The 16,003-nt window shown below is 40.8% G+C and overlaps 3 protein-coding genes and 2 long non-coding RNA genes across 6 annotated transcripts; 3 read left to right on the top strand and 2 right to left on the bottom strand.

The window, feature by feature from the left end:
- Positions 1-440: 440 nt before the first annotated feature.
- On the top strand, positions 441-3,740 carry LOC144203524 (uncharacterized). Its single transcript, XM_077727011.1, has 6 exons — positions 441-539; positions 945-1,206; positions 1,543-3,117; positions 3,178-3,255; positions 3,462-3,515; positions 3,652-3,740. Exons 2-6 carry the CDS (start codon positions 951-953, stop codon positions 3,675-3,677), a joined length of 1,989 nt encoding a protein of 662 aa, XP_077583137.1. The 5' UTR covers positions 441-539; positions 945-950; the 3' UTR covers positions 3,678-3,740.
- On the bottom strand, positions 3,680-5,738 carry tsfm (Ts translation elongation factor, mitochondrial). The gene is made up of 6 exons (XM_077727015.1): positions 5,598-5,738; positions 5,013-5,156; positions 4,812-4,940; positions 4,615-4,737; positions 4,448-4,529; positions 3,680-4,187 (listed from the first exon to the last, which is right to left on the bottom strand). Exons 1-6 carry the CDS (start codon positions 5,643-5,645, stop codon positions 3,796-3,798), a joined length of 918 nt encoding a protein of 305 aa, XP_077583141.1. The 5' UTR covers positions 5,646-5,738; the 3' UTR covers positions 3,680-3,795.
- On the top strand, positions 5,347-9,125 carry endou (endonuclease, polyU-specific). 2 transcript variants are annotated; one of them, XM_077727014.1, is made up of 9 exons: positions 5,347-5,509; positions 6,693-6,815; positions 7,013-7,135; positions 7,438-7,609; positions 7,697-7,902; positions 7,983-8,096; positions 8,403-8,509; positions 8,594-8,736; positions 8,811-9,125. In XM_077727014.1, exons 3-9 carry the CDS (start codon positions 7,090-7,092, stop codon positions 8,929-8,931), a joined length of 909 nt encoding a protein of 302 aa, XP_077583140.1. In that variant the 5' UTR covers positions 5,347-5,509; positions 6,693-6,815; positions 7,013-7,089; the 3' UTR covers positions 8,932-9,125. The 2 variants fall into 2 exon arrangements, with proteins under 2 accessions (XP_077583140.1, XP_077583139.1); XM_077727013.1 differs by lacking the exon at positions 5,347-5,509 and adding an exon at positions 6,472-6,616.
- Positions 9,126-10,473: 1,348 nt separating this feature from the next.
- LOC144203494 (uncharacterized) lies at positions 10,474-11,277 on the top strand. Its single transcript, XR_013327698.1, has 3 exons — positions 10,474-10,577; positions 10,667-11,069; positions 11,142-11,277. It is a non-coding gene; the product is annotated as an uncharacterized LOC144203494 (long non-coding RNA).
- Positions 11,278-11,731: 454 nt separating this feature from the next.
- On the bottom strand, positions 11,732-12,723 carry LOC144203511 (uncharacterized). The gene is made up of 3 exons (XR_013327701.1): positions 12,685-12,723; positions 11,953-12,043; positions 11,732-11,823 (listed from the first exon to the last, which is right to left on the bottom strand). It is a non-coding gene; the product is annotated as an uncharacterized LOC144203511 (long non-coding RNA).
- Positions 12,724-16,003: the final 3,280 nt, after the last annotated feature.

Below are 16,003 nucleotides of genomic sequence, written 5' to 3'. Positions count from 1 at the left end.
TCTACAGATATGTCAATATCCGTTCCTGACCTGACCCACTTGATATCGGCACAACCATAAGCTTCATTTTTGGACCAGAGCTTGTTGATTAGTGTGGTACTTTCCATTGTGAATTTGCATCTTATCAAATACAAGCACTAATGATGACTTTGTGTAAAGCTTTCATATATCTGTCCTTCCATTTGCTGATTCCAGGCCAGCTGCAGATAGACTCTTCTCCTGACAGTGAGTATAAAAAGAATGCATGTTGGTTTTGCAGCCAAAAATAATCATAAAAATGAATTGTGCTCTTAGGAAAGTGAAACAGATTCAATGCTTGGTCTTTAAAAAACATGTATTATATGGGGTGACTCCCACTAGTGTAGAAAATAATGAATTACACTTGTTTGCAATAAACTACAGATAACTTCTGATTGGCTTTGACTCAAATTAGGGAAAACGCCACACCCTTGGACAGCTGCAGAGCAGCAGTTACTTAAAGTCAGGTGTGTTTGTGTGGTTCCTACTTTGCTTTTTTTGTGGTTTGGTTCCTTCTCAAGGTAAGAAGTGGCTACCTTTACGGGCAATATTGCAATGCCATCTCTGGATCTCTTGAGAATATAATTCATGGTTCATCATGATGAGTGAGAAAGAACAAATAGACTATTGAATACTTTTCTTGAATTGGGGGATTTATTTAATTCATTGTATTTATTTGGGTGTTACTTTGTGGTTACAGTTGAAACTTCATTCTAACATCAAGTTTAAATGAATGTCCATTTTAGTAAATTGAGCCATGGTCAAATTGATTTAGAGATTGAAGTCATGTCTGAAGTGTAGATTCACCATAGTGATGGTGGATTTTATCATTTTTTTCTCACAAGTAATCAATAGAGCCTTTGAGATTGTTTTCTAAATTTTTTAGAAAGTAACATGACTTCTCTTCACGGCTGTCATTTTCCTAGATAGCCATGTCAGCTGTTAACCGACCCGCAACATCACGCCTGCCAGCAGAAGAGGACCCCCTGTATCGTGCCAGCGGAGGTCTGCCAAGCACCGGACAGCAGGACCCAGGACCACAAGGCCCAAGCCAAGATCAAACACCTCATCCCCAGCTCCATCCAAGACCGGTTTTCTATGTCCCTCCTCCTCCACCACCACCATTTTTCCACTATCAGTGGCCCATGTCTTTCCCCTATAACTCCTTTCCAGGCTTTCCAGGCATGGGTAAGAAATAAAATTCACTCAAAGGTGTAGAGTCTGTTGTTCAGTCATTTTTGCACTGTGCATGTTTGTCAATGTCAAAAATTATTTGACTAAATTATGTTTCACCTGGGGTCAAACCCTCGTCCACAGAATTGCGAGGCCAACTTACTAACCCTTCTTCCACTCTTGTTAATTAAATTTTTAAAATGTCCCTGTGTAATTGGATGCTTTGCACATTTATTTTAGTATATGGCTTAACATACTTAGTCTGTTAACTCTATCTTTTGAATGATAATTTGCTGTTGCTAGTGATCATATACAAATTTATTTTGAATGTAATTTCCCACTGTTTCTCAGGCTATGGTATGATGATGCCACCATTCCCTCCTCCCCCTTACATGGATCCTCAACCATACATCATGCCTCACCCACATCTTCAGCATGTTGACTATCGACGTTTCCTACAAGGCCCGATGTACCAGAACCCAAACCAGCCCAGACGAGTTCGCTCTCCGTGTACTCTCCCCGTAAAGGAAACCACAAACTCCCAGGTCCAAACAGAACCTACCAGGGGCTCATGTAGTGACAAAGAATCCGGGAGAGGAACGGCTTCATGTTCTCCATCCTCCAGCTCTTGCTCCCAGAAAGATTCTGCCGAGGTGGACGCTCTACTCGGCAGTCGTGCTCGACACGACGATAAAATGACTGAAAAAAAATTACCAAACGAAATGTTGCAAACCCAGAACAGGCTCCCCAGTGTAAGCAATCCAGAAAAGAACCCTCCCAAAAAGAATGTCCACTGTAATCGGTGGTCAGTGAGTTCCCAAGAGAGCATTGTCCCTCTATGTAGCTCATCTCAACAAGAGGACGAGAATATGAAAGAGAGGAGCGCCCCTGTCCCTGATATTTGTATGCGTTGGAGGGGTGCGGTTCCAAAAGAATCGGATAAGGAACTCCGTGATGAGAATCGGCTGGATTTCAATGGTGACAGGCAAGGTGAAGTGTTTGTTCAACCAAGTGCCAGTGACACAAAAAATATTCCCGTGCTGGTTGATAATAGAATTTTATGTAGCAAGATTGATACAATTGAAGAGCTCCTTTTAGAATCCAGAAAAGAACTAGCATCATTGGGCCAGGGCTGCATTTTCAACAACCAATCCCAGAACAAAGGTGAGCATGTATCGAATTATTTTCAAGACCTGGAAACCGACCGAGCAACAGACCCATCCAAACAAAGTTTTGCTTATAAACTGCATTCTCCAGGGAAAAGGAAAGTGAACGAATCGGTTTGGTCTGTGGAATCTTTAGCACCTTTCATCCCTAACAAGGAATGGCTAATGCTTAATGGCTTAGTCGAGACCCCAAGGATTGAAAAGCACAATGAGAAAGACAAGCTGTCCAAAATAAATGATTTTGAAACCAACTCCAATGGCAGTCAACCATCATCAGACCCATGGCCTGCCACGAGTCCCCCAGTTGAGAAGACAAATCCAGTACAGACTCCAGTTAAAAACCCAGAATTGTCTGGATCTTCAGAAAACCAGCCCTTACCTTGCTCGCAGCATAACCTCTCAGAATCAAGTGAAGATGGAGGTGAAAATGGGTCTTCTGAACCCGTGGCTGAACAAAGCCCAAACCAGGATTTTCATTCTGTGGCAAGACGGGCTGGAAGTCCCTGCAAAGCTGACCAAGATGGAATACCAACCATAGCCCAATTGGCACCTAATGTTGAAGCTGCAGAATTTGGGAATGTAGAATTATTGGATGGGGAAAGCCGCCCTAGAGGTCAACAGTGTGTGCCTTTGACTGGATTGTGTCCTGAGGATATTGGACAGTGTGTGTTCGTTAGCTTCCATTGCAATGGATTTCATAAATCAACGTGTACAAATAAGGAGTTGAAATCCAACCGGGGATCCATGGGTAAACATTCAGGTGAATTAACGTGCGCCTGTGTCTATGTTTAACAACATTTCTAACTGTGGTGATCCTTAGGTCTACGAAATGGAGTCTCGGGGAGTGGAAGATCGCTTAAGAACAAAAAATGTGGTCCTTGGATAAAGAAACGGCATGGTATGTTTCACAATCTTTTAATTTCAAACAGAATATGACACCTTGTATATTTGGATGCATGATTTTATTACATTTTTAAATGTTTTAACCATCAAATTTTGTATTAGCTACCCTTTTCACCCACTAGTTTTTTTTTTAAATGCACATTGTTAAACTGGAACAATTTTGAGATCATTCTAATGAAACCATGTATTTTTTTTTACTAGGAAAGCCCAACAATCATTGGGAAAATGGACATAATGGTGAGCCCAAATTAAAAGGTATATGTTACACTGCTTTTGGATTAATATCTATGCTGTCTCAGAATTATTGGCCTATGAAATGGGGTCAAAAATTTTGGAACACCTGCATTACAAACAAGTTGATTCTGATTTTGTTGTTGTTGTTGCCTCTTAGGTGGAGATGAAGAAACCCAACGCTGAACTTTGACTGTTTTCTACAACTGTATTTTAATGGATATTTAATTAAACTTTGTAATGAATATATTTGAAATTGTCTTTCTGGTTTTCATTGCTTATTTTTATTTGTTTCTTAGTACAATCAATCAACTTCACTGATGGTCTCTCCACACTGAAATCGGACAAAGTCCAGTACACGAGCTTCTTGACCCTTCAGAAACTGAGCCACGGTCCTGCTGGGGTCTCCCAGAAAGGTCTGAGGCAAGAGGCGTGTTTCACTTTCTCCACACGGCAGGTCATCCATGTTGCCAAGCAATGTGGGTGCTTCTCCCACAACATGCTGTCCCAATTTGCGACCTAATATTCCTCTTTCTTCTTCTTTACCGCCTTGGAACACAACCAGAGCTCCGTAGCGTCCCATGGCCATTTGGGTCTGGCTTGCCATGCCGCCGTGAACGTACGAGCCAATGTGCCATTCGGTAGGGAAGCTTATTGTGACTGCCCGCCTCACTGACATGTTCTCACCTAGGCGACCTGTTGGGAATGGACAAGTTTGGGAAATGGTTAGAAACCGCTAACACTTAATTAGTCAAAAGTTTGCATTAGGTCATTTTGATATTTGCTCCATTAGTGATGTTAAAAAATATGAAATTTTACTTCTCTGAGTAATTTTAATGCAACAAATTCAGCAAAACTGTTAAGCACAACACAAAAATACTGCCGAAAACTCGAACTTGCAAGGAGTGCAGTATTCTGAGAATACTAACACATCAATGCACGACTAATTTACTAACCTATGTTTAAAGCCACCTGATCGGCGAGGGGGGCTCCATCTGACATGCTCAGTTTGCTCAACTCGTCAGATGCAAGAAGGCTCTGGAAGACACATAATGACACGTAAGCAATCTTCCAATGACAGTCTAGCAGGTGAAGAAAGCTGGATACAAAATTGTCTCCTCACCTTGATGTATCCTGTCCTACTTTGACTTTTATTTTGGTGATGAGCCAAAGCAGTGAAGGCAACATCTTTAACCAGCTGCTGAAACTTTTCATTGCTGGCTACAAAATCTGTCTCACAGTTGACCTGCATCAAAAAAGGCATTAAAAGTTGATTAAATATTTCATAATCAGTGTAACTGCATCTCCCCAAAAATGTACCTCCACCATCACAGCTACTTGATCTCCTACAAAGAGACCGACAAGACCCTCTTTGGCTTTGCGTCCCTCCAACTTGTTTGCCTTGCTCCAGCCTTCTTTCTGGGCCTGCTGATGCAACCATTCCTCTGCCTGCCAACCCAACAAATCAATGTGAACCATTTGAGAAATGTCCACAGATAAATGTGAGTGTAGAATCCCAACCTGTGCTACGTCATTGTCAAACTTCTCCAACGCTTTCTTGCAGTTGATGAATGTGTAGCCAGTGCTTTTTCTCAGTTTGACCAGGAGGTTCTTGTCCGTTGCCATGAGACGAGGACATCCTGTGTGCAAAGTCTGCCTGCTGACCTGAACACACCAGACCAGCAATAAAATACAAATAATAATAATAATATTCATGCATTCATTTTCTGAGCCGCTGTATCATCTCAAGGGCAGTAGGGGGTGCTGGAGCCTATTCTAGCTGGGGCCACAGGTGGGGGATACCCTGAATCAGTGGCCAGCCAATCACAGGGCACATGGAGACTAAGGGCAAGCATTCACGCTCACACTTATGCCTAAGGGTCCAATCAGCCTTGCATGCATGTTTTTGGAATGTGGGAGGAAACCGAGGAAAACATGCAAAAACTCCACATGGAAATGACCTGGATTCGAACCCAGGACCCCAGAACTGTGAGGCCGTTGCGTTATCCAACCTGCAGGTATTCTCCAAACGAATTAAACATCAGGGATGCAGACGCGAGTGAGCAAAAAAATGACCCGTGAGGAATCAAGTATCCGTTTGCTTACCTTGCTGACATTTATAGTGAGATTCCTTACTAAACAACTGAATGACATGTTTTAAACAGGAACTCTGATGAATTGAACTCAGAACGTGAATGTCATTGAATAACCACGATGTTAATGGAAGCCGAGAAGTGTCAAAAATAATGAAACATTGAAAAACGGTTTTATAGTGCCCTCTTTCGTGGAGGAGGATAACTGCAGCATCCCAATAAACTAAAGGGGCAAAAATAATTCTTGAAGGAATAACCCTTTAATGCACAAATAATGACTTTTAACCCTGACTGGGCAGTCTGCCATTACAGAAGCTTGATTTGTATTTCTGTTTATATTAATATTAACATGTATTACTTTATACAAATATATATATCGAGCTTTCTCGAACAAGCGTTGTGATGTACAACATCTGTCACATTGGCGAGCTCAAAAATGTAAGAAAAATGTCTTGATGCGAGCTTGTCTGTATTTGACACCTACATTTAATTTGAAAAATAAATATCTGCTGAATAATGAAGAAATCATGAAAATTAAGAAAATTCACACACATAATTCCAAGAATAGCGCTAAGGCCTTTAACAAGCTTCCCATTAACAAAAATGATGACCTAAATAAATTTTTAAAAAAGACAGGAAGAAAAAAAAAGTTCCCACTATCCCTAACAACTTAACACAGTCTTTGCTTCTCCTTCTTCCACTCAATTAGAATCGCTGTCTAAAGCAGATGTGTTGCTTCCCAGGGAAAAGATAGCAAGTTTGTTTGCGCATTAAGAATATATATCTCAGGTCAAACAAATGAAACAATTATTAAACCAGTGCAAACACCCGTGGGAATCATGTATAAAGTGCATTTTGCACATCTGGTGAGGCAATCCTACCTGGTGGGTTGGCCAACATCCTTCATGGGCCGCGCTCTATTAAAAGGGAGACCCACAACAAGGGTTCATTCACTTTGTCTCCATTGAAGCACGATGGCACTCATTGCCGTCTTTGCAGTTTGGCTCACTCTACTCTGTCACGCATACAGTAGTAAGATGCCATTTCCATTCTTATTGAAATTGCAACACACATCTGCATGGTGGTGATGTGTTTTCTTTTCTTTTAGATTCCCTTGATTCATGTCAGGGTCGCTGTGGTTTCGGAACTGACAACGATTATTGGTGTCAGTGTAATCCTTCATGTGAGCGTTTCAGAGACTGCTGTTCAGACTATGCAAGCCAATGTAAAGGTAAGTCTTAGTACACGTGTGCAAGTGGCAGCATGATGGTGATCTTGTAAATGAGTTTCATTGTTTGAATGACTAATTCGCTCACCAATTTGATTGATCACATCAAATTATCCCACAAAGCACGTGAATCGTATACTGTATTCACTGTATGTTAATTCTTCTGTTGTTTATTTTCTTTTGTTTGTTTTTTTTTACAGCTGGACCCACATCGTGTCAAGGCCGATGCAATGAGAAATACAATTCTCAAAACAAGTGCCATTGCAATTCCAAGTGCATGCAACACGACAACTGCTGCAGCGACTATGCAAACGTGTGCAATGGTAAGAGAGAAGTCAAATGAATCTCTGTTCAACGTAAAATTAATGTCAAAGAAAGGGCTTATGGTGCCACAAATGAATTATAACATTCAAATGGGGCCATGGTTTTTAATATCAGTTATTACATTGCGTACACGCAACAACTGCATCATTTGTCTTACCTATAATTAATTACTGTGAGAAAGTAATCCATCCAACTATTATATATTATTCAAGATTTTGAGTCACTCAGTGTCAGCAAATTATGAGTCTGGAGTCCGAACCATGTCATGTATTAACATAAATGTCCACGTATACATCTACAGGTGGCCAAACCGGAGGTGGTTCCACCATCACCGACTCTGAGATCAAGTCCATTTCAGAAGCACTTTACGCTCTGGACTCCAACAAAGCATCTGCAAGTCAGTTGGTGTTGGACCCCCAGGTTTTGATCCCAGGATCTCAGTCCGGCTCCCAGACTGATCATTCTTCTCGCCCGTGAGATGCTTTTATGGTGCTTTGAAACATCTCCATTGGAGTTTGGTGACTTCATTTCAATTTTTTTTTTTTTTTTTATACTTGCAGCCTTTTCCGCTTTCTGGATGAGAAGGCTCTGTTCTCCAGGCCCACCTTTGCAGCTCTTGTGGCTTTGTTAGACAACTATAATAGAATGACAGGACAGGCGGAGGATGTCACTGCTCAGGAGAAGGCTGAGGAGGACGTCTTCCTCAGGGAGACCATGTCCAACACAGAGCTGGGCCGAGAACTCTTTGCCTTCTTGTACACCAAGGGTAGGTCATTCCAGATACATGCAGTGCTCTCAAACCTGCTTGACTGTTCAATCATATTGATCCAATTTTTTTTCTTGAAGGCATCTATGCATCAGAGGAAGAATTCATATACGACCTGAAGATGATGTGGTTCGGCTTGTACTCTAGGAACAACAGGAAGATGGATTCCAGTGGATTTGAGCACATTTTTGCAGGTTGGTAATAATATTCCTTCATTCATTTTCTGAACCGCTTATCCTCACAACGGTCAAGAGGGTGTTGGAGCCAATCCCAGCTAGTTACTGACACCCATTCCCGATCATACTCATACCTAAGGCAATTTAGAGTGTTCAACTAGACTACCCTGCATGTTTTTTGGGATGTGGGAGGAAAATGGGATTGAAGTTGAGCCAGTAGAGGGCAGCCTTCAGCCTGTAATAGCACACAAGTTCTTGCTTGTGATGTTCTTTCAATAGTTTGACCTGGTTGCTGGTTTACATATAGTATTTTTTTTGTTCCAGGTGAGATCAAGGGTGGCAAGGTCTCAGGCTTCCACAATTGGATCCAGTTTTACCTTCTTGAGAAAAGAGGACTTCTGAATTACTACAGCCACAGCTTCGACGGACCCGTAAACAAAAATTTTCACTTCCAAGAGCTGTATCCCACATATAAGGCACCTCCTTTACAGTCTATCTTATCTTCCCATTCGTAGTGGACAACGTACCCGGACGTCCTGGGAATGCAATTCAAATGGGATGGCTACTTCAAGCAGGTGGGCTCTGCAGTCATTGGCTGCAGCCCTGAATTTGACTTAGCCATTTACAGCCTGTGTTACATCACCAAGCCTGGAAAACAGTGAGTGTCATTCTGCATGGTCTGCCAATAATAACTGGAAATTGTCACCACAAATTGTTTTTTTATTCTGACAGATGTCGTCTGAGTCTGGGTGGAAAGGAACTAATCATCCAAACCTACACTTGGGATAACTCTAACTATGGCGATGGCAAGAAATATATTGGCAGTGCCTTTCCCGCAACACCAAGGAACTAAATAAGCCACACAAAAGTCTAGAGTAGTTTGTTATGACACTCCTACATTTAAAAACAAGAAAAGAAAATGGACACTGTACCTTAAAAACTTGATCAAATATTGTGTTGACATGAATCTGCTTTATTAAAGCAATTCCAGTAGTGGCTCAAACAAGTGTATCCCAATCTGTGATGGACTGTCGGGGCCTGCAAGGCCTTCTCTGCTGGCATAAAAACTATCTGAATCACAGACTGATGTTAATTATATTTTGTCTATAAATACATATCAAATAATTTCAAATTGTCTGTCATCTTCCTTTAATTGCTTTTCCCCTGGTTGTGCTGCTTCCAGATTTCTCATCTCGTTTTCTGAACCGCTCATAAGTAGCAATACTGATGGCGCAAATGTGAAATGAACAAAAAATAGACACAAAAAATACTACATTGTTTTCATAATAACGTGTATTAGTCTAATACACGTTATTTTGAAAACAATGTATTTTTGTGTGTATGTTTCTAATAGGCGTTACCGTGGTCAATGGGCGTTACCAAAGTTAGTGGGCGTTACCGAGGTCAATGGGCGTTACTGAGGTCAGAGTTCGAGTGGCCACCGCCAGTCTTCAAAATGGCGAATTAGCCAGGAGCCCTTATAGCAGTGGACTGCAGAGCGGCTCCGAAGTGACGATTTGCCGAAGAAATACTTGATGAACTTCGTACAGGACAATGCAGTGCATTCGGTACGTTGTCATTCGGGGGTATAAAAGCCCCAGTTCTGATTTGAGAGTGCTCTTTGACGGGAGCATGCTTCAATCTCGTGCTGTAGCTCAGCGTGGATGGAACCGAAAAATGTTTGCAAACAAATTGGCTACATTGCATTACCTGTAACTCTTTATGTTTAAAAAGAAATTATTCCATTGTTTGTTTCAGTTCTTCAACGAGCATAGATCGCTTGGAAACATCAAGAATGTGGCCATTAAAGGACCATATTCTCGACGCCATAACGAGCTGTTTGTCAGCGAAGGTTTGTCATTTAAAAAAACACTAGTTTCTACTTTCTCTGTGCATTTAATCATTAAATATCAGCCTTCAGTAAATGAAGGCTTTGCTCAATTGGCTCGTTTTTCATGATGCATTCAAATGTTGAATGAAAACACAAACTGATCTAAAGTAGATTTTCTATAGCAAGAACCTGTGTGGTTTACTCACCCACATAAGGAATTAATAGTACACTTAAAGATGATATGCCTTTTGCCCTTCACTTTCCTAAAGGAAGATCCCAGTGCTTGGACCTTTTTAATTTTTATTTTTAAATGCAGTTTTGACAAAACTTAAGACATTCATTCAATGATAGTGCTGAGTTTATTTTCAACTCAGCTTTAAACATATGGTTAAAAAAAACATTTTTCCCTCTGTATGAAGAGAAAAATGAAAGCACTGACTTTTTGGGATATTTATCTTTTAAAAATGACTGGAAAAACTCATCCAGGGTGAAATGACATGAGGAAATGAATGCGGGTCATTTGTGCATCAAAATGGTTAAACAAAAAATAACCTAATCATGCTGTGCTTTTTTGTAAAGGTTTAAAGCAATGGAGATGGTGGCAAAGCAGGTGAAAGCTGTCAAAATCGCTGAAGACCAAAGAAGTCAAGGCCGAAGTTGTGGATGAGGTAGGACCCAAGTTTTTCAGGTTATTGTATTCAGTATTTTCATGTACTTTGTACTAAACCTACTCATTTTGTATCTTACTTCTCTTCAGGGTCCATCCAGCTTGACCAAATCAATGCTAAAGAAAAGTGACACGGTGAGCTGATGGTCTATGACGTGGACGTTGGAGGACGGCAGTCTTTGACACCCTCAGGGTCACCAACTCTGCTCCTCGAGGGGACCTGTCCAGTATGTTTTCCATACCTCCCACCACATCTGAATCAAATGATCAAGATCCTGATTATTTGATTTAGGTATTGAAGGATATGGAAAATAAAGACTGGATAGGAGCCCTCAAGAACTGCAGTTGGAGATCCCCGTTATAAAAACTTGTCATTTTTGAAGCCATGGCCCAAAAGAACCAGCAAGGCCATCAGAGGAGTATGTCTAACATCCCTTTTTTTCTTGCTGTGGCTTTAATTTTGCAGTGGGATGAAGGGCCTTCCTGATGACAGGTATACTACATGACTAAATAGCAATCTGTAATTTATTTGATGTTGGACTTATCTATTATGCTTTTTTTCCAGATTTCCACCAAAGGGGGAGGAAGAGTTTTGTCCATTTACTGATGGAAGTTGGCACTGCTCAAATGCTGGATGATCTATGCAAACCAACTTTGATTGTAACTTTTGTGTGGAAAAAAAATAAAAATGTTCTTGAAATGCATAAATGTCTTATTCATCACATTGACTTAACAAATATGCAAGTAACATGTCTAGTTCAAAGCATTTTATTAACAGGAAAGCATTGCACACTTAAAAGTTCCATCACATTGAAATTGCTTTTCTCAACCTGTAAATATTCACACTTAGGGGGGGAAAAAAAACCCCAATAGCAAAAATACTTTTATTTATTTTTCCCCAAGTCTTATTCCTATTTATTGGGGTTTTTCCCCCCCTAAGCATTTAAAAAAAAAAAAAACTTAGAATAAAAAAAATCAAAAAATACTTATGAAAATTTTTGCCCCATTTTACTTATAGAAAAAAATATTCAGAAAATAACTTAGGTAAATTTTTTATTAGAATAATTCAGACAAACAGGGAAAATTTAAAAGAAAAAAGACCCATGCAGGGGTTTTAGGTCTTTTTTCACCAAGTGTTTTAAAAAGGACAATTGCAACACAAATCTCTTTATTCATTAAAATGATGAAATGAAGTTGTTGAATGTATCCATCACTGCCACAATGAGCCAGAGAACTCTGGACTGGACCTATGAGAGAGGGAGAAAATTGCAACTTTAGTCAATGAAACCTCACATGCAAATAAAATACATCTGAGTTACATAAGCTTTTAATTTGGATGAATACTTGGATATTCTACAATAAACAAATACACTGACCTCCCAGATGAATCCAAAGTGCAGAATTTAGAGATGCCACATCTTCAAGTGGGAAGATCGCTTAGAGACAACCCACTCTCTAGACACAGACCTGATGTGCAAAAAAAAAGAAGAAGAAAAAGTTAACATAACGACATTTGAGATTCAACAGTTAAACAATCAAGACAAATAATGAATGGAATATAAATTAGTGAGTGCTCCAAGCTATTTTCCCTTTTGCAGACAAGGTGAATAATATAAAGACTGAGATTAACAACTGAGAGAAAGTTGGTTTGGCAATTTTTGAATAGATTCTTTTGGGGTGAAAACAGAATAACAAATTGGAAGCACTCATAATGAAAATTATCATTACATACAATACATCAGGAACTAAATCGAGCCTCTGGATATCATTTTGAGTGAGCATTTACCCAACAAACTGTCCGTTGATGTCTCGACTTTGTTTGATTAGATTAGAAGTCTTTCTAAACGACTCAATAATGAAGAGAAAATGCGTAAACCCCTTTTTTTTAAGTCAAATGGGGAGCATCATCGTGACGCTAATGCTAAGATAGCTGGATGGAGTAAACAGCCACTGTGGAAAAGGAGCCGAAACTTAAGTTATCGACGGTGTGTTTAACCTGGCATTAAACTAACATATCTGTTGGCGTTTTAGGCTCAATTGTTTCCGAAAAAATCTCCCGATAGCGTGGTTAAAATGCACTTAGGCGAGTAAATTGCTCTACACCCTACCTCCTCGTGCTAACCGTCCGTCAGCATCGAAAAAATGGCTGTCCCAAAGGGTGAGGGATTGCGCATGAGCGTAATTTACGCACCTACGTCGCTAATGGGCGTAACCACGCCCCATATTGTCCCGCCGCCATATTGAATGGGTAAAAGATGGTGGCTTGCTTACTGCGCTCTACTAGGACGTTTGTCTGTGGTGTAATGATGACGTAGATCATGGTATCAAAGTGACGTTCCGCGGGCCAAATCTGGCCCGCCGCATCATTTTGTGCGGTCCGAGAACGCCATATTGAATGGGTAAAAGATGGTGGCTTGCTTACTGCGTTCTATTAGGAGGTTTGTCTGTGGTGTAATGATGACGTAGATTGACAAAAGTAACTGTGTTATTTCATCAAAACTACTACTCTTCACATCAACTGTCGACTTTACAAAGTATTTCATCAAGTTGCTGAAGTGTTTATGAAGAGAATACATTTTGCCCATTCACCCAGAAGAACGTTCTTCAAAGATGCAGACCGTCAGGTTCTTCTAACTGCTACCTTGATATCATTTGCTTCTTTCTCCCACCATAAAAATGTCCAAAATGAAATGAATTAAAGAATTCCACTTTAAATGCACTCTCCCATGTTGTGATTCAATCCATTTTTACACGATTTGGGTTCTGCAGTACCTAAATAAAATAGTCCTTTTACACTGAAACATTACTGGCAAAAGACACTGAGCATGAGAATGTGGCGCTCTCTCAGGGACAGGATCCAACTGTGCCTAATGAGGCACAAAATGGCCATTTACACACCCCGAGCGGGTACAAAACTGACACCAACCCTGGAGTAGAACGCGCATGTCTATATGACACAATTGCTTATTGTCTTTTTGGGAGAGCCCCAAAAAACAGTCTTTGCGTACGGAACGGACCGCGGAGACAAAAAGACATTAACCGATGCTATTATGCTTGACCTGCTCCAAACAGTAGTCACCAGCTAAACCTGCTCATATCAGCTGTCTATAAAGCTGCCACATTTGTGCGTGCACATATAAATGTGTGTGTGTGTGTCCAGCTGGGATGGGGGTCGATTTTGGTCTTTTTCACTCATCTAGGGTGACTAACAGGATAAATTTGGGTCTGCCGACAAAACAGGGGGACACACTTGCAGCCGTGTTTAAAGAAAGCATTACAGGAGATGGATCTGCCACTGATCCCATTGTCTGACACTGGCTCGGTGTGCACTCGCACACAATGAGAGCACAAGAGCCGTCAGTTTGCAGCAAAAAGTCTGAGCCGCCGTCATTCATCTGTTCCGGGCCTCACATGCAGTCGGAGGGGGGGATCATTTCTTCGGCAATTTTCTCGCGGAATATTGAATTTCCTGAGCGGGTGACCACTAAATTGGAAGAGTAAATCTTCTTTCTTTTCACGGTTGCGTTTTTTTTTTTTTTGCAGCTCGAATGGAATTGAATTAAAGCACGGTGGGGCAAATAAAAGCAAAAAAAAAGATTCAATTGTTTCTTTTGTCATTCGCACAAGTTCATAATCGAATTATAGCTGGCCACCCGCCAGCGTGTCCACGCATCTCCCCCAAATTGGCTTCTCCTGGCAGATCTCGTGAGCCACCTGACTTTTGTTTTGTAATTATATTATCCCGCTCTGTGTGTAGCGTGTTGCGGCTAATGGCGGCGAGGGGCTAGCCCAGCTGCACATGCAGAAACAAAGCTGCTTACGGGCCCAGACAATAGGGCCCGTGAAAAAGGGGACGCCTGAAGGCGGTCAGCCAATGAGCACGCTCGACGGGGGGCCGACAGCGGCTTTGCCGAGGGGTTAAGGGGGTTTAGTGAGGCGGAGGGGGTGGGCTCCGGGGCTCTATTTTATCCAGTCCTGGGGTCCATCAATGAGATGGTTAGCAGGGGGGGGGACACACATGGTCAACATCACCCCAATCTCCCCCGGGTCGGCACCGGGCTGGAGGGAGGTTCAAGTGTGGCGTGGATGTGGGTCAATTGAAAAGTTGACGGGGGACCATGAAACTCGCAGCAGCGTTCATTCTCTGCACTTTTTGTAGGCTCTCCATATTGTGGACACTATTAGCATAATATACTTTTTGAAGTGAATGCACACATATGGAGAGTCACAGTCTCTGTTGAGTGAGTTGCATGTATTTAAAACGTTCAATCGTACACTGTTGCTATTATTGTAGTTCAGCTTGCCCTCACAAACACTCCATTGGTCACTTTAACGGCCACAGGTTATGCACCTCACAGATGGCAAACCTAACTATGGTGGTGAGGTCGTATTTGTAGAAATTGGTATTCTGCAGGGCTCGACAAGCAAGATTTTAAGATAAGGCGATATTAAGTTAAGTCAAAGGGCTTTACGGCACATGCAAATCCAACAATACTAATAAAACGAGACATAAGTCACATTACAACGTCAAGACGGTTGAAAATAATAACATTTGAAGTAGAAATGAAAGCCAAAAAATGAAAAGCAAAACTCATACAACTTGAAATTTGAACTATTTGCTTAATAAGGAATTTGCTGTGTTAAACAATGTTTCTAGCCTGTTAAATCTTACCACTAATGATCAAGTAGGTAAAAATGTGAATAGTTGTATTACAGAGGTGACTACAAAATATAGCATATAATGTTCTCACAAAGTTGTAGTATTAACTATAAGTTTTGCTATGATATAAGGCACACTGCAATCCAATCATTTTCTACTGTCATTATCTCATTTTCCTCTTTATAATTACTTGTAACACTAGATGGTGGCATTTCCAATATGCACCTTAACCCTGGAGAAGCAACCTGTCAAATTTGTTATATCCAATAATGGCTGCAACTCCAAAAAAAGATGGCTTTTCCATCCAAGACAGATATATGCATTCCTCATGCAATGACGATGATTTCTCTCATTGGACTTGGAATACAACAGATGGACAGAAGCCTCTTTTCCCCCACTGTCACACACACATAAACACACACACACACACATACACACATTCAGAGGGGAGATAGAAGTTAGTTTAGATTTTTTTTTTTTAAAAATGACTACTTCAAATACATGAAACTCCCACACACGAAGAGATGACATAGTGGTCAATATTTTTTTTTTAAATGAATCTTAAGGTACCTTGAGATACAACTTCAATTACACTAAGGAACATGCTTGTAAATAACAACTCACATTTCAAATCATGTATACCAAATGATGTTAATAGATTGGTGCAGAATGTGCAGCTGTACCTAATGAAGTGGCCACGAATGAACATATGCAGCACAGTTTGAACATATGTTTGTATAAAATAAGCCCCCCCCCCCTCCCAAAAA

The sequence above is a fragment of the Stigmatopora nigra genome, chromosome 10 (genome assembly GCF_051989575.1).
Source record: "Stigmatopora nigra isolate UIUO_SnigA chromosome 10, RoL_Snig_1.1, whole genome shotgun sequence".
Classification (NCBI taxonomy): Eukaryota; Metazoa; Chordata; class Actinopteri; order Syngnathiformes; family Syngnathidae; genus Stigmatopora; species Stigmatopora nigra.
This window is presented reverse-complemented; position numbering and strand designations above follow the sequence as displayed.

Bases quoted from the DNA above. Each gene is read 5' to 3' on its own strand.
- LOC144203524 (XM_077727011.1), top strand. From the start codon at position 951: ATGTCAGCTGTTAACCGACCCGCAACATCACGCCTGCCAGCAGAAGAG. The intron at 3,118-3,177 runs GTGAATTAACGT...GGTGATCCTTAG, and splicing joins ATCCATGGGTAAACATTCAG to GTCTACGAAATGGAGTCTCG. The intron at 3,256-3,461 runs GTATGTTTCACA...TTTTTTTACTAG, and splicing joins TTGGATAAAGAAACGGCATG to GAAAGCCCAACAATCATTGG.
- tsfm (XM_077727015.1), bottom strand. From the start codon at position 5,645: ATGTCATTCAGTTGTTTAGTAAGGAATCTCACTATAAATGTCAGCAAG. The intron at 4,530-4,614 runs GTGAGGAGACAA...TGTGTCTTCCAG, and splicing joins GTAGGACAGGATACATCAAG to AGCCTTCTTGCATCTGACGA. The intron at 4,188-4,447 runs GTTAGTAAATTA...CATTCCCAACAG, and splicing joins TCAGGTGGCTTTAAACATAG to GTCGCCTAGGTGAGAACATG.
- endou (XM_077727013.1), top strand. From the start codon at position 6,559: ATGGCACTCATTGCCGTCTTTGCAGTTTGGCTCACTCTACTCTGTCAC. The intron at 6,816-7,012 runs GTAAGTCTTAGT...TTTTTTTTACAG, and splicing joins CTATGCAAGCCAATGTAAAG to CTGGACCCACATCGTGTCAA. The intron at 8,510-8,593 runs GTAAACAAAAAT...TCCCATTCGTAG, and splicing joins GCCACAGCTTCGACGGACCC to TGGACAACGTACCCGGACGT.